The following is an 18,154-nucleotide window of genomic DNA, read 5'->3' as shown; positions in this document are numbered from 1 at the left end:
GCCTCCGACCCTCCTGAGAGAGGCTGGTCCTGCCATTTGGCCTCCCTCCCTGTCAGTCAGAAGTACGAGGTGTGTTTAACAGTGCTCACACATTGCTTTATAATTATGGGGCTTCCAATACACACCCACCTCTACATGCATGCACAAACATGTGCATAAACACACCCACCTCTACATGCATGCACAAACATGTGCATAAACACACCCACCTCTACATGCATGCACAAACATGTGCATAAACACACCCACCTCTACATGCATGCACAAACATGTGCATAAACACACCCACAAACATGTGCCTCTACATGCATGCACAAACATGTGCATGCACAAAACACACACCCACCTCTACATGCATGCACAAACATGTGCATAAACACACCCACCTCTACATGCATGCACAAACATGTGCATAAACACACCCACCTCTACATGCATGCACAAACATGTGCATACAACAAACTACACACACAAACATGTGCATAAACACACCCACCTCTACATGCATGCACAAACATGTGCATAAACACACCCACAAACATGTGAACCAACCGAATACAAATGTGAACCAAGGAAACAGCCAGTAAAGAGCATTTAAAGCGACACATCACATTATACAACATAACAGCAACCTTACCGGTTCACTAGTTGATATAGAATAAGGAAGTCGGAGACAAGGCAGCCTCGTCTGAGATAGAACAGCCAATAGGAGCAGGAGTCTATCTCCTGGTTCTGTAGTGAGACAGCTTGATGTACAGTACACCCTCTTGGACAGGACACTAGTCCATCTCCTGTTTCTGTAGTGAGACAGCTTGATGTACAGTACACCCCCTGGACAGGACACTAGTCTATCTCCTGTTTCTGTAAAAAGCTGGATATACAGTACACCCCCTGGACAGGACACCAGTCTATCTCCTGTTTCTGTAGTGAGACAGCTGGATGTACAGTACACCCCCTGGACAGGACACCAGTCTATCTCCTGTTTCTGTAGTGAGACAGTTTGATGTACAGTACACCCCCTGGACAGGACACCAGTCTATCTCCTGTTTCTGTAGTGAGACAGTTTGATGTACAGTACACCCCCTGGACAGGACACCAGTCTATCTCCTGTTTCTGTAGTGAGACAGCTGGATGTACAGTACACCCCCTGGACAGGACACTAGTCTATCTCCTGTTTCTGTAGTGAGACAGTTTGATGTACAGTACAGTCTATCCCCTGGACAGGACACTAGTCTATCTCCTGTTTCTGTAGTGAGACAGCTGGATGTTCAATACACCCCCCCCTAATGAATTATAACCAGATTCTGTTCATGCTTTTGTTGACATGATATGCCAGGATCGGCCATCAACTGTTTTTATTGAGAAATGGCAATATACTTCCATGTCAGCATCATGGACTGTCAGCGCTGGTGGACATTCCTGCAGTCAGCATGCCAATTACACACTCCCTCGAAACTTGTGACATCTGTGTTGTGTGACAAAACTGCACATTTTAAAGTGGCCTTTTATTGCCCCCCCCCCCAAAGCACAAGGTGCACATTTGTAATGATCATGCTGTTTAATCAGCTTCTTGATATCCCACACCTGTCAGGTGGATGGATTATCTTGGCAAAGGAGAAATGCTCACTAACAGGGTTATAAACAAATGTGTAAACAAAAATTTGTGCACAAAATTTGAGAGGAATAAACTTGGAACATTTGTGGGATTGTTTATTTCAGCGTCACGAAACATGGGATCAACACTTTACACCAGGAAGTAAATGAGTTAATGGACCAATAACAAAGACGTGGAAACCTCTCTGTCAATAACAGATCATTTACTTTACACGCTGCCTTTTATGAGATTGGAATAATACTGTCAAATTTACGATAAATTACGATAAATGACCTTTTAAGTGTAAGAAGTGTTTAAAAATACATTTCAGCCTGTTCTGGTGGGATGGTTTTGACCTGCCTGGTGACATCACCAGGAAGTAAATGAGTTAATGGACCAATAAGAAAGACGTTTGAAACTTCTCTGCCAATAACAGATCATTTTCAGTTTTTCAGACCACTCCCAGACTGTCATAGATCAATTCTTGCTTGAGAAATAGCTCTTTGCTAAAAATAAGCTATTTTAGTTTCTTTTTGACCATTTTAATAAAAAACAATCGCAGTAAGGAACTTACCCAGAAATGATTTAATATTGAGATTTTAAAAAAATTAAATGTCTGCATTGGACCTTTGACCCTGAAGAGAGGATGTAGCAGTCTGGTCTCTGTCTCAGACCTAGAAAAGATGGGGCAAAGTGCTGTTGGTCTGCAGAGCAGAGCTAGGACGTGCCGCGGGGAGCTCTTGTCTGAGTTGTCTGTAGAAACCTCACGTGTGTTGGTCGGTCTCCATATCAGTAGCTGGTGAGAGTAGTGTGTTCTCCTCTGAGACATGTTCTACACCACAGGGAGAAGGGTGACCACATCTCCTAGATCTACAATATTCCTGACTCATGCAACTGCATGTGCTACACTGAGTGTATGGTTGACCACAAGACTGTTTAAGCCTGCAGAGCTAAAGCCAAGGCGAGCATGGCTCCCCTCAAATCTGCTGCTGGATTTTGTAGTACTCTCAGCCTAGCTGCTGGTCTTTGTAGTTCTCTCAGCCTAGCCGCTGGTCTTTGTAGCCACTGGTCTTTGTATTTCTATCAACCTAGCCGCTGGTCTTTGTAGTTCTCTCAGCCTAGCCGCTGGTCTTTGTAGTTCTCTCAGCCTAGCCGCTGGTCTTTGTAGCCACTGGTCTTTGTATTTCTATCAACCTAGCCGCTGGTCTTTGTAGTTCTCTCAGCCTAGCCGCTGGTCTTTGTAGTTCTCTCAGCCTAGCCGCTGGTCTTTGTAGTTCTCTCAGCCTAGCCGCTGGTCTTTGTAGTTCTCTCAGCCTAGCCGCTGGTCTTTGTAGTTCTCTCAGCCTAGCCGCTGGTCTTTGTAGTTCTCTCAGCCTAGCTGCTGGTCTTTGTAGTTCTCTCAGCCTAGCCGCTGGTCTTTGTAGTTCTCTCAGCCTAGCCGCTGGTCTTTGTAGTTCTATCAACCTAGCAGCTGATCTTTGTAGTTCTCTCAGCCCTGCTGCCAGTGTTGGCTCACTGAGCTAAAGCCAAGTCATTGCCCGGCTAGCTAATGTGAGTCTTCAGCACAAACAACAAGGTTTCTCTCAGCCCTGCTGTTGGTCCTTAACATCCAGTTTGTGCACCACCCTGAAGGCCTCTAGGAACTCGTTGAAGTCGATGCTACCATCCTTGTTGAAGTCTATACTCTTAGCCAGTTCATCTATGGCCCGGTCATCCACCTCCACACCTAGGTGAGCACTAAACAGATGCCAGGTCTGACGAAACTCCTCAATGGATATCTGACCTGGATGGGGAGAGACAGTGAGAGAAACTAAGGAATACTAAAAAACCTTTTCTGTCTAACAAGCTAATGGTTAATGTAGCATGATGTGAACTAGCAGGCGTATGAGCTGTAATAGTCATCATCAGAGTAACGTGTACCAGAGTGGTCTTTGTCCATGATGTTGAAGATAATCTCAAGGTCTGTTCGATACCTGTAAAGAGTTTTAGCCAAGTTTGGAGTGACCTGAACAAAACACAGAGAGATTTTGTGAAAGGAGCAGCTTTATTGATTGCCAAATGAAATCAATCAATGTATCGATCAGTCTCTTCCTGGTTCTGACCTGGGGTATGGGTTGTTCCGGGCCCATGTCCTCGAAGCAGGACTGGTAGTCGATGCTGCCATCTGGTGCCAGCCGTGCCAGGCGCGGGCGCAGAGTCCTCCAGGGCAGGTCCAGTCTCACAACTGACTCCACCACCAGGGCCCACTCACTTACAGAGATACAGCCTGGAACAGACAGTCTAACTCACTGACAGAGATACAGCCTGGAACAGACAGTCTAACTCACTGACAGAGATACAGCCTGGAACAGACAGACTAACTCACTGACAGAGGAACAGCCTGGAACAGACAGTCTAACTCACTGACAGAGGAACAGCCTGGAACAGACAGACTAACTCACTGACAGAGATACAGCCTGGAACAGACCCAGCAGACAGAGTCATACACAACTGATGGGCAGCGTTCCAGGTGTTAACTCACTTACAGCCTGGAACAGACAGACTAACTCACTGACAGGTGGCAACAGACACTCTGACAGAACATGACTCTGTCATAGGAGTTTGGGGTGTTCTTTAACAGCTGACTCTGTCAGGCAGTGTGTGGGTGTTATTGCCAAAATATCTTACCACTGTTACTTGTGTCATACTGCTGAAAGGCAGCCATGAGTTCTGAGCGGTGGGAAAACAGCTTCTCCTGTACAGCCCTTACAGCCGAACCCTCTGCCACATTCACCCTGCGGACGGACGGACACACACACGATAATCAACTCATTGTCACGCTCTGTATGTAGAGACCAGTAGGAACCGTGATCCCCCAGCCCCTACCTCCACCTCCACCCCCTACCTCCACCTCCACCCTCTACCTCCACCTTCTACCTCCACCTCCAGCCCCTACCTCCACCTCCACCCCAGCCCCTACCTCCATCTCCACCCCAGCCCCTACCTCCACCCTCTACCTCCACCTCCACCTCCACCCCAGCCCCTACCTCCACCCCAGCCCCTACCTCCTACCTCCACCCCAGCCCCTACCTCCACCTCCACCCCAGCCCCTACCTCCACCCCAGCCCCTACCTCCACCTCCACCCCAGCCCCTACCTCCACCTCAGCCCCTACCTCCACCCCAACCTCCACCTCCACCCCAGCCCCTACCTCCACCCCAGCCCCTACCTCCACCTCCACCCCAGCCCCTACCTCCACCTCCACCCCAGCCCCTACCTCAACCTCCACCCCAGCCCCTACCTGCACCTCCACCCCAGCCCCTACCTCCACCCCAGCCCCTACCTCCACCTCCACCCCAGCCCCTACCTCCACCTCCACCCCAGCCCCTACCTCCACCTCCACCCCAGCCCCTACTTCCACCTCCACCCCAGCCCCTACCTCCATCTCCACCCCAGCCCCTACCTCCACCCTCTACCTCCACCTCCACCCCAGCCCTTACCTCCACCTCCACCCCTGCCTCCACCTCCACCTCCTACCTCCACCCAGCCCCTACCTCCACCTTAGCCCCTACCTCCACCTTAGCCCCTACCTCCACCTCCACCCCACCCCCTACCTCTACCTCCACCACAGCCCCTACCTCCACCACCTCCACCCTAGCCCCTACCTCCACCTCCAGCCCCTACCCCCACCTCCAGCCCCTACCCCCTACCTCCACCCCAGCCCCTACCCCTACCTCCACCTCCACCCCTACCTCCACCTCCAGCCCCTACCCCCACCTCCAGCCCCTACCCCCACCTCCAGCCCCTACCCGCACCTCCCACCTCCTACCCAGCCCCTACCTCCACCTCCATCCCAGGCCCTACCTCCACCCCTACCTCCACCTCCACCCCAGCCCCTACCTCCACCCCAGCCCCTACCTCCACCCCAGCCCCTACCTCCACCCCAGCCCCTACCTCCACCCCAACCCCTACCTCCACCTCCACCCCAGCCCCTACCTCCACCCCAGCCCCTACCTCCACCCCAGCCCCTACCTCCACCCCAGCCCCTACCTCAACCTCAACCTCCACCCCAGCCCCTACCTCAACCTCCACCCCAGCCCCTACCTCCACCCCAGCCCCTACCTCCACCTCCACCCCCACCCCCACCTCCACCTCAGCCTCTACCTCCACCCCAGCCCCTACCTCCACCTCCACCTCCACCCCAGTCCCTACCTCCACCCCAGCCCCTACCTCCACCTCCAGCCCCTACCTCCACCTCCACCCCAGCCCCTACCTCCACCCCCACCTCCACCCCAGCCCCTACCTCCACCTCCACCCCAGCCCCTACCTCCAACCCAGCCCCTACCTCCAACCCAGCCCCTACCTCCACCTCCACCCCAGCCCCTACCTCCACCTCCACCCCAGCCCCTACCTCCACTTCCACCCCAGCCCCTACCTCCACCTCCACCCCAGCCCCTACCTCCACCTCCACCCCAGCCCCTACCTCCACCTCCACCCCAGCCCCTACCTCCACCTCCACCCCAGCCCCTACCTCCACCTCCACCCCACCTCCACCCTACCCCACCTCCACCCCAGCCCCTACCTCCACCTCCACCCCAGCCCCTACCTCCACCTCCACCCCAGCCCCTACCTCCACCTCCACCCCAGCCCCTACCTCCACCTCCACCCCAGCCCCTACCTCCACCTCCACCTCCACCTCCACCCCAGCCCCTACCTCCACCTCCACCCCAGCCCCTACCTCCACCTCCACCCCAGCCCCTACCTCCACCTCCACCCCAGCCCCTACCTCTGAGTCAGGGTGAGTTTCCTGGTATTCCTGCTGACCTGGTACTGGAAGAAGCGAGGGACCAGCTCTCTGCCCAGTTTAATGTAGGCTCCACGGTTACTACCTTCCTCATAGTAGTTAGACGCAGAGAAAATGGTGATCACCTGAAACTTAGATCGTATAGAGTCAGGTGGTCTACTAGCCATGGGGGAGGGGGGAGGGGGACCCAGACACAGACACATTAACTATCATATATCTTATAGAGCTAGTCATGTTGTCTGCTAGCCATCATATATCTTATAGAGCTAGTCATGTTGTCTGCTAGCCATCATATATCTTATAGAGCTCGTCCTGTTGTCTGCTAGCCATCATATATCTTATAGAGCTCGTCCTGTTGTCTGCTAGCCATCATATATCTTATAGAGCTAGCAATGTTGTCTGCTAGCCATCATATATCTTATAGAGCTAGTCCTGTTGTCTGCTAGCCATCATATATCTTATAGAGCTAGCAATGTTGTCTGCTAGCCATCATATATCTTATAGAGCTCGTCCTGTTGTCTGCTAGCCATCATATATCTTATAGAGCTAGCAATGTTGTCTGCTAGCCATCATATATCTTATAGAGCTAGTCCTGTTGTCTGCTAGCCATCATATATCTTATAGAGCTAGCAATGTTGTCTGCTAGCCATCATATATCTTATAGAGCTAGCCATCATATATCTTATAGAGCTAGTCCTGTTGTCTGCTAGCCATCATATATCTTATAGAGCTAGCAATGTTGTCTGCTAGCCATCATATATCTTATAGAGCTAGTCATGTTGTCTGCTAGCCATCATATATCTTATAGAGCTAGTCCTGTTGTCTGCTAGCCATCATATATCTTATAGAGCTAGTCCTGTTGTCTGCTAGCCATCATATATCTTATAGAGCTAGTCCTGTTGTCTGCTAGCCATCATATATCTTATAGAGCTAGTCCTGTTGTCTGCTAGCCATCATATATCTTATAGAGCTAGTCCTGTTGTCTGCTAGCCATCATATATCTTATAGAGCTCGTCCTGTTGTCTGCTAGCCATCATATATCTTATAGAGCTAGCAATGTTGTCTGCTAGCCATCATATATCTTATAGAGCTAGTCCTGTTGTCTGCTAGCCATCATATATCTTATAGAGCTAGTCCTGTTGTCTGCTAGCCATCATATATCTTATAGAGCTAGCAATGTTGTCTGCTAGCCATCATATATCTTATAGAGCTAGTCATGTTGTCTGCTAGCCATCATATATCTTATAGAGCTAGTCCTGTTGTCTGCTAGCCATCATATATCTTATAGAGCTAGTCATGTTTCTGCTAGCCATCATATATCTTATAGAGCTAGTCATGTTGTCTGCTAGCCATCATATATCTTATAGAGCTAGTCCTGTTGTCTGCTAGCCATCATATATCTTATAGAGCTAGTCCTGTTGTCTGCTAGCCATCATATATCTTATAGAGCTAGTCCTGTTGTCTGCTAGCCATCATATATCTTATAGAGCTAGACCTGTTGTCTGCTAGCCATCATATATCTTATAGAGCTAGTCCTGTTGTCTGCTAGCCATCATATATCTTATAGAGCTAGACCTGTTGTCTGCTAGCCATCATATATCTTATAGAGCTAGACCTGTTGTCTGCTAGCCATCATATATCTTATAGAGCTAGTCCTGTTGTCTGCTAGCCATCATATATCTTATAGAGCTAGACCTGTTGTCTGCTAGCCATCATATATCTTATAGAGCTAGTCCTGTTGTCTGCTAGCCATCATATATCTTATAGAGCTAGTCATGTTGTCTGCTAGCCATCATATATCTTATAGAGCTAGTCCTGTTGTCTGCTAGCCATCATATATCTTATAGAGCTAGTCCTGTTGTCTGCTAGCCATCATATATCTTATAGAGCTCGTCCTGTTCACTGGAGATTAGAAGCAGGCCTAACAGATCACCTGTCCGTCGTGGCAGAGTTCGTAGCCCTCCTGTTTACACTCATGTGATCTGATCAGCAGAGTCATGCCGTGTCTCTCCAGCAGGCGTCTGGTCACGTCTGGCCCGAAGTAACTGCCTCCTCCCCTGAAGGTGTTGGGACTGCAGCCTGGCTGGCTCTTCGGGTCGCTCCACAGCAAATCTACTACCTTCAACACGACACACAGTCAGAATGGTCACTACTACCGGAATGCAGGATAACTTCCTGTTGGACAATGTTTCAACTATATATCAACTTTACTAGGAAGAGAAAAGAGCAGGAAGCCAAATTCTGCAAGTCTATTTTGTAATCTTCTTGATCCACCGAACCACCACGGTTTGGCCTCCAGCCTGTAGGTGGCGCTCTGCTCTCACCTGTTTCCACTCCAACTCCTCCCTGGGTGGCTGACGGACGGGGAGGGCGGTGAAGGAGTCCAGGAAGGGCACCTAACAATAATAAAATATTATTAATACTGTTATTATTATTGGTTGTTATTATTATTATCATCATTAGGAAGAACACCTGGAGGTTGTCGGTGGGGCTCAGCATGCTGGGAGAAAGGCAGCGGCACAGAGTGAGGCGGGACGACCCCCGGGGGGAGCACAGTGAGGATGAGGAGGAAGAGGAGGAGCTGCCCTGTCTGGTGAGGTGACGTCTCTTCTTGGGGGTGTTGCCATGGTCCTGGCCCCTGCTCCTACACCTGGGGCTCTCTGGCTGGCCCCTGCTCCTACACCTGGGGCTCTCTGGCTGGCCCCTGCTCCTACACCGGGGGCTCTCTGGCTGGCCCCTGCTCCTACACCGGGAGTTCTCTGTCTGGCCCCTGCTCCTACACCGGGGGCTCTCTGGCTGGCCCCTGCTCCTACACCGGGGGCTCTCAGTCTGGCCCCTGCTCCTACACCGGGGGCACTCTGTCTGGCCCTGAGTAGAGAATCTTTATTATCCCTGAGAGTAAACTTTACAGCTGATAATAAAATAAAATACACATTTACAAAATAAAACAATAACACAATGTAATACTGAACATCCTACTGTATCAGGACCTGACCTGACTACTGCTCCTAGTCATCCTACTGTATCAGGACCTGACCTGACTACTGCTCCTAGTCATCCTACTGTATCAGGACCTGACCTGACTACTGCTCCTAGTCATCCTACTGTATCAGGACCTGACCTGTCTACTGCTCCTAGTCATCCTACTGTATCAGGACCTGACCTGTCTACTGCTCCTAGTCACCTCCATCCTACTGTATCAGGACCTGACCTGTCTACTGCTCCTAGCCATCCTACTGTATCAGGACCTGACCTGTCTACTGCTCCTAGTCATCCTACTGTATCAGGACCTGACCTGTCTACTGCTCCTAGTCACCTCCATCCTACTGTATCAGGACCTGACCTGTCTACTGCTCCTAGCCATCCTACTGTATCAGGACCTGACCTGACTACTGCTCCTAGTCATCCTACTGTATCAGGACCTGACCTGTCTACTGCTCCTAGTCATCCTACTGTATCAGGACCTGACCTGTCTACTGCTCCTAGTCACCCTACTGTATCAGGACCTGACCTGACTACTGCTCCTAGTCATCCTACTGTATCAGGACCTGACCTGTCTACTGCTCCAAGTCACCTCCATCCTACTGTATCAGGACCTGACCTGACTACTGCTCCTAGTCATCCTACTGTATCAGGACCTGACCTGACTACTGCTCCTAGTCACCTCCATCCTACTGTATCAGGACCTGACCTGACTACTGCTCCTAGTCATCTCCATCCTACTGTATCAGGACCTGACCTGACTACTGCTCCTAGTCACCTCCATCCTACTGTATCAGGACCTGACCTGACTACTGCTCCTAGTCATCCTACTGTATCAGGACCTGACCTGTCTACTGCTCCTAGTCATCCTACTGTATCAGGACCTGACCTGACTACTGCTCCTAGTCACCTCCATCCTACTGTATCAGGACCTGACCTGTCTACTGCTCCTAGTCACCTCCATCCTACTGTATCAGGAACTGACCTGACTACTGCTCCTAGTCACCCTACTGTATCAGGAAGTGACCTGTCTACTGCTCCTAGTCACCTCCATCCTACTGTATCAGGACCTGACCTGTCTACTGCTCCTAGTCATCCTACTGTATCAGGACCTGACCTGTCTACTGCTTCTAGTCATCCTACTGTATCAGGACCTGACCTGTCTACTGCTCCTAGTCATCCTACTGTATCAGGAACTGACCTGTCTACTGCTCCTAGTCACCTCCATCCTACTGTATCAGGACCTGACCTGACTACTGCTCTTAGTCATCCTACTGTATCAGGACCTGACCTGTCTACTGCTCCTAGTCATCCTACTGTATCAGGACCTGACCTGACTACTGCTCCTAGTCACCTCCATCCTACTGTATCAGGACCTGACCTGACTACTGCTCCTAGTCATCCTACTGTATCAGGACCTGACCTGTCTACTGCTCCTAGTCATCCTACTGTATCAGGACCTGACCTGACTACTGCTCCTAGTCACCTCCATCCTACTGTATCAGGACCTGACCTGTCTACTGCTCCTAGTCACCTCCATCCTACTGTATCAGGAACTGACCTGACTACTGCTCCTAGTCACCCTACTGTATCAGGAAGTGACCTGTCTACTGCTCCTAGTCACCTCCATCCTACTGTATCAGGACCTGACCTGTCTACTGCTCCTAGTCATCCTACTGTATCAGGACCTGACCTGTCTACTGCTCCTAGTCATCCTACTGTATCAGGACCTGACCTGTCTACTGCTCCTAGTCATCCTACTGTATCAGGAACTGACCTGTCTACTGCTCCTAGTCACCTCCATCCTACTGTATCAGGACCTGACCTGACTACTGCTCTTAGTCATCCTACTGTATCAGGACCTGACCTGTCTACTGCTCCTAGTCATCCTACTGTATCAGGACCTGACCTGACTACTGCTCCTAGTCATCCTACTGTATCAGGACCTGACCTGTCTACTGCTCCAAGTCACCTCCATCCTACTGTATCAGGACCTGACCTGACTACTGCTCCAAGTCACCTCCACCCTACTGTATCAGGACCTGACCTGACTACTGCTCCTAGTCACCTCTATCCTACTGTATCAGGACCTGACCTGACTACTGCTCCTAGTCACCTCTATCCTACTGTATCAGGACGTGACCTGTCTACTGCTCCTAGTCACCTCCATCGTACTGTATCAGGACCTGACCTGACTACTGCTCCTAGTCACCTCCATCCTACTGTATCAGGAAGTGACCTGACTACTGCTCCTAGTCACCTCCATCCTACTGTATCAGGACCTGCCCTGTCTACTGCTCCTAGTCACCTCCATCCTACTGTATCAGGAACTGACCTGACTACTGCTCCTAGTCATCCTACTGTATCAGGACCTGACCTGACTACTGCTCCTAGTCACCTCCATCCTACTGTATCAGGACCTGACCTGTCTACTGCTCCTAGTCACCTCCATCCTACTGTATCAGGAACTGACCTGACTACTGCTCCTAGTCATCCTACTGTATCAGGAAGTGACCTGTCTACTGCTCCTAGTCACCTCCATCCTACTGTATCAGGACCTGACCTGACTACTGCTCCTAGTCATCCTACTGTATCAGGACCTGACCTGACTACTGCTCCTAGTCACCTCCATCCTACTGTATCAGGACCTGACCTGACTACTGCTCCTAGTCATCCTACTGTATCAGGACCTGACCTGACTACTGCTCCAAGTCATCCTACTGTATCAGGACCTGACCTGACTACTGCTCCTAGCATCCTACTCAGGACCTGACCTGACTACTGCTCCTAGTCATCCTACTGTATCAGGACCTGACCTGTCTACTGCTCCTAGTCATCCTACTGTATCAGGACCTGCCCTGACTACTGCTCCTAGTCATCCTACTGTATCAGGACCTGACCTGACTACTGCTCCTAGTCATCCTACTATATCAGGAAGTGACCTGTCTACTGCTCCAAGTCACCTCCATCCTACTGTATCAGGACCTGACCTGTCTACTGCTCCTAGTCACCTCCATCCTACTGTATCAGGACCTGACCTGTCTACTGCTCCAAGTCACCTCCATCCTACTGTATCAGGACCTGACCTGACTACTGCTCCAAGTCACCTCCATCCTACTGTATCAGGACCTGACCTGTCTACTGCTCCTAGTCATCTCCATCCTACTGTATCAGGACCTGACCTGTCTACTGCTCCTAGTCATCCTACTGTATCAGGACCTGACCTGACTACTGCTCCTAGTCATCCTACTGTATCAGGAACTGACCTGTCTACTGCTCCAAGTCACCTCCATCCTACTGTATCAGGAACTGACCTGACTACTGCTCCTAGTCATCCTACTGTATCAGGAACTGACCTGACTACTGCTCCTAGTCATCCTACTGTATCAGGACCTGACTTGTCTACTGCTCCTAGTCATCCTACTGTATCAGGACCTGACCTGTCTACTGCTCCTAGTCATCCTACTGTATCAGGACCTGACCTGACTACTGCTCCGAGTCATCCTACTGTATCAGGAACTGACCTGTCTACTGCTCCAAGTCACCTCCATCCTACTGTATCAGGAACTGACCTGACTACTGCTCCTAGTCATCCTACTGTATCAGGAAGTGACCTGTCTACTGCTCCAAGTCACCTCCATCCTACTGTATCAGGACCTGACGTGTCTACTGCTCCTAGTCATCCTACTGTATCAGGACCTGACCTGACTACTGCTCCTAGTCATCCTACTGTATCAGGAACTGACCTGTCTACTGCTCCAAGTCACCTCCATCCTACTGTATCAGGAACTGACCTGACTACTGCTCCTAGTCATCCTACTGTATCAGGACCTGACCTGTCTACTGCTCCTAGTCATCCTACTGTATCAGGAACTGACCTGACTACTGCTCCTAGTCATCCTACTGTATCAGGACCTGACCTGACTACTGCTCCGAGTCATCCTACTGTATCAGGAACTGACCTGTCTACTGCTCCAAGTCACCTCCATCCTACTGTATCAGGAACTGACCTGACTACTGCTCCTAGTCATCCTACTGTATCAGGAACTGACCTGTCTACTGCTCCAAGTCACCTCCATCCTACTGTATCAGGACCTGACGCGTCTACTGCTCCTAGTCATCCTACTGTATCAGGAACTGACCTGACTACTGCTCCTAGTCATCCTACTGTATCAGGAACTGACCTGTCTACTGCTCCAAGTCACCTCCATCCTACTGTATCAGGACCTGACCTGACTACTGCTCCTAGTCATCCTACTGTATCAGGAACTGACCTGACTACTGCTCCTAGTCATCCTACTGTATCAGGAACTGACCTGACTACTGCTCCTAGTCATCCTACTGTATCAGGACCTGACCTGACTACTGCTCCGAGTCATCCTACTGTATCAGGAACTGACCTGTCTACTGCTCCAAGTCACCTCCATCCTACTGTATCAGGAACTGACCTGACTACTGCTCCTAGTCATCCTACTGTATCAGGAACTGACCTGTCTACTGCTCCAAGTCACCTCCATCCTACTGTATCAGGACCTGACCTGACTACTGCTCCTAGTCATCCTACTGTATCAGGAACTGACCTGACTACTGCTCCTAGTCATCCTACTGTATCAGGAACTGACCTGTCTACTGCTCCAAGTCACCTCCATCCTACTGTATCAGGACCTGACCTGACTACTGCTCCTAGTCATCCTACTGTATCAGGAACTGACCTGACTACTGCTCCTAGTCACCTCCAGATGGTTCAGACTCCTCCTAGGAAGCCTCAGGGCAGATTTCACCTGCCAATGAATAGACAGAGGAAAGAGAGTACCGTTATCTTCAATCCCCACTGACTGAATGTCGGTCTGCGAGCCCGAAGCTAGTACGTTTGAGACCGGGTCAGTAGAAAAATGTGTCCAACTAGCCCTGTTGTTAAGGATATTTTGTATTTTAAAAGATCTCATGGCACTTCTTTCGGACCCGAGCCAGTAAAAATTGTTGTCTACTAGCCCGGCTAGCCAGTAGCAACAGTCCTTCAGTTTCATCCCAGCCAGTGTAGATTGCAGTAGAGAACAGTAGGATGAATCTTTGTTGTTCCAAATGGCAGACTGTTTTGTTGACAGAAAACAAGGTCATATGATTCTCTCAATGGAACAACTACACATTCTGATATCTGGACCATTTCCTCATAGGGTACTACCCAGGACCTACAGAACAGGACCTACTACCCAGGACCTACTACCCAGGACCTACAGAACAGGACCTACAGAACAGGACCTACTACCCAGGACCTACTACCCAGGACCTACAGAACAGGACCTACAGAACAGGACCTACTACCCAGGACCTACAGAACAGGACCTACAGTACAGGACCTACAGTACAGGACCTACAGTACAGGACCTACAGTACAGGACCTACAGAACAGGACCTACTACCCAGGACCTACAGAACAGGACCTACAGAACAGGACCTACTACCCAGGACCTACTACCTAGGACCTACAGAACAGGACCTACAGTACAGGACCTACAGTACAGGACCTACAGTACAGGACCTACCGTACAGGACCTACTACCCAGGACCTACAGAACAGGACCTACTACCCAGGACCTACTACCCAGGACCTACCGTACAGGACCTACTACCCAGGACCTACCGTACAGGACCTACTACTCAGGACCTACAGAACAGGACCTACTACTCAGGACCTACCGTACAGGACCTACAGAACAGGACCTACTACCCAGGACCTACCGTACAGGACCTACAGTACAGGACCTACTACTCAGGACCTACCGTACAGGACCTACAGTACAGGACCTACAGTACAGTACCTACAGAACAGGACCTACAGTACAGTACCTACAGAACAGGACCTACTGTACAGGACCTACTACCCAGGACCTACTACCCAGGACCTACTACCCAGGACCTACTACCCAGGACCTACCGTACAGGACCTACCGTACAGGACCTACCGTACAGGACCTACAGAACAGGACCTACTGTACAGGACCTACTGTACAGGACCTACTACCCAGGACCTACTACCCAGGACCTACTACCCAGGACCTACCGTACAGGACCTACAGTACAGGACCTACAGTACAGGACCTACAGTACAGGACCTACTACTCAGGACCTAACGTACAGGACCTACAGTACAGGACCTACTACCCAGGACCTAACGTACAGGACCTACAGTACAGGACCTACAGTACAGGACCTACCGTACAGGACCTACTACCCAGGACCTAACGTACAGGACCTACTACCCAGGACCTAACGTACAGGACCTACAGTACAGGACCTACTACTCAGGACCTACAGTACAGGACCTACAGTACAGGACCTACTACTCAGGACCTACAGTACAGGACCTACTACTCAGGACCTAACGTACAGGACCTACAGTACAGGACCTATTACTCAGGACCTACAGTACAGGACCTACTACTCAGGACCTACAGTACAGGACCTACTACCTACTACTCAGGACCTACAGTACAGGACCTACTACTCAGGACCTATAGTACAGGACCTACCGTACAGGACCTACTACTCAGGACCTACAGTACAGGACCTACTACTCAGGACCTACTACTCAGGACCTACAGTACAGGACCTACAGTACAGGACCTACAGTACAGGACCTACTACTCAGGACCTACTACTCAGGACCTACAGTACAGGACCTACTACTCAGGACTTACAGAACAGGACCTACTACCCAGGACCTAACGTACAGGACCTACAGAACAGGACCTACTACTCAGGACCTACAGTACAGGACCTACTACTCAGGACCGACAGAACAGGACCTACTACCCAGGACCTACCGTACAGGACCTACAGAACAGGACCTACTACCCAGGACCTACAGAACAGGACCTACTACCCAGGACCTACCGTACAGGACCTACAGAACAGGACCTACTACCCAGGACCTACTGTACAGGACCTACAGAACAGGACCTACTACCCAGGACCTACCGTACAGGACCTACAGAAAAGGACCTACAGAACAGGACCTACAGAACAGGACCTACAGTACAGGACCTACTACCCAGGACCTACAACCCAGGACCTACTACCCAGGACCTACTACCCAGGACCTACCGTACAGGACCTACTACCCAGGACCTACCGTACAGGACCTACTACCCAGGACCTACCGTACAGGACCTACAGAACAGGACCTACTAACCAGGACCTACTGTACAGGACCTACAGAACAGGACCTACTACCCAGGACCTACCGTACAGGACCTACAGAACAGGACCTACTACCCAGGACCTACCGTACAGGACCTACAGAACAGGATCTACAGTACAGGACCTACTACCCAGGACCTACTACCCAGGACCTACTACCCAGGACCTACTACCCAGGACCTACCATACAGGACCTACTACCCAGGACCTACAACCCAGGACCTACTACCCAGGACCTACCGTACAGGACCTACCGTACAGGACCTACCGTACAGGACCTACCGTACAGGACCTACTACCCAGGACCTACAGTACAGGACCTACTACTCAGGACCTACCATACAGGACCTACTACCCAGGACCTACTACCCAGGACCTACTAGCCAGGAACTACCGTACAGGACCTACCGTACAGGACCTACAGTACAGGACCTACAGTACAGGACCTACAGTACAGGACCTACAGTACAGGACCTACTACCCAGGACCTAACGTACAGGACCTACAGTACAGGACCTACAGTACAGGACCTACAGTACAGGACCTACCGTACAGGACCTACTACCCAGGACCTAACGTACAGGACCTACAGTACAGGACCTACCGTACAGGACCTAACGTACAGGACCTACAGTACAGGACCTACAGTACAGGACCTACAGTACAGGACCTACAGTACAGGACCTACTACTCAGGACCTACTACTCAGGACCTACAGTACAGGACCTACTACTCAGGACCTACAGTACAGGACCTAACTTACAGGACCTACAGTACAGGACCTACTACTCAGGACCTACAGTACAGGACCTACAGTACAGGACCTACAGTACAGGACCTACAGTACAGGACCTACAGTACAGGACCTACTACTCAGGACCTACTACTCAGGACCTACAGTACAGGACCTAACGTACAGGACCTACTACTTAGGACCTACAGTACAGGACCTACTACTCAGGACCTACAGTACAGGACCTACAGTACAGGACCTACTACTCAGGACCTACAGTACAGGACCTACTACTCAGGACTTACAGTACAGGACCTAACGTACAGGACTTACAGTACAGGACCTAACGTACAGGACCTACTACTCAGGACCTACAGTACAGGACCTACTACTCAGGACCTAACGTACAGGACCTACAGTACAGGACCTACTACTCAGGACCTACAGTACAGGACCTACTACTCAGGACCTACAGTACAGGACCTACTACTCAGGACCTACAGTACAGGACCTAACGTACAGGACCTACAGTACAGGACCTACTACTCAGGACCTACCATACAGGACCTACTACCCAGGACCTACTACCCAGGACCTACTACCCAGGACCTACTACCCAGGACCTACTACCCAGGAACTACCATACAGGACCTACAGTACAGGACCTACAGTACAGGACCTACAGTACAGGACCTAACGTACAGGACCTACAGTACAGGACCTACAGTACAGGACCTACTACCCAGGACCTAACGTACAGGACCTACTGTACAGGACCTGCAGTACAGGACCTACAGTACAGGACCTAACGTACAGGACCTGCAGTACAGGACCTACTACTCAGGACCTACAGTACAGGACCT

At 50.6% G+C, this 18,154-nt stretch overlaps 1 protein-coding gene across 1 annotated transcript in view; it reads right to left on the bottom strand.

Annotated features, from left to right (window-relative positions):
• Positions 1 to 1,693: 1,693 nt before the first annotated feature.
• LOC124018964 (serine/threonine-protein phosphatase with EF-hands 1-like) overlaps positions 1,694 to 18,154 on the bottom strand; it is a 31,632-nt gene continuing 15,171 nt past the window's right edge. Inside the window, exons 10-18 of the mRNA XM_046334296.1 lie at positions 14,071 to 14,139; positions 8,849 to 9,244; positions 8,701 to 8,772; positions 8,310 to 8,495; positions 6,359 to 6,501; positions 4,262 to 4,368; positions 3,697 to 3,860; positions 3,515 to 3,599; positions 1,694 to 3,377 (exon numbers count right to left, since the gene is read on the bottom strand). Coding sequence (XP_046190252.1) covers positions 3,178 to 3,377; positions 3,515 to 3,599; positions 3,697 to 3,860; positions 4,262 to 4,368; positions 6,359 to 6,501; positions 8,310 to 8,495; positions 8,701 to 8,772; positions 8,849 to 9,244; positions 14,071 to 14,139 — 1,422 coding nt within the window. The 3' untranslated portion in view covers positions 1,694 to 3,177. The remainder of the gene's footprint in view (positions 3,378 to 3,514; positions 3,600 to 3,696; positions 3,861 to 4,261; positions 4,369 to 6,358; positions 6,502 to 8,309; positions 8,496 to 8,700; positions 8,773 to 8,848; positions 9,245 to 14,070; positions 14,140 to 18,154) is intronic.

The sequence above is a fragment of the Oncorhynchus gorbuscha genome, unplaced genomic scaffold (genome assembly GCF_021184085.1).
Source record: "Oncorhynchus gorbuscha isolate QuinsamMale2020 ecotype Even-year unplaced genomic scaffold, OgorEven_v1.0 Un_scaffold_592, whole genome shotgun sequence".
In the NCBI taxonomy this organism is placed as follows: Eukaryota; Metazoa; Chordata; class Actinopteri; order Salmoniformes; family Salmonidae; genus Oncorhynchus; species Oncorhynchus gorbuscha.
The sequence above is the reverse complement of the archived record's forward strand: the minus strand, read 5'-3'. Positions and strand labels throughout refer to the sequence as shown.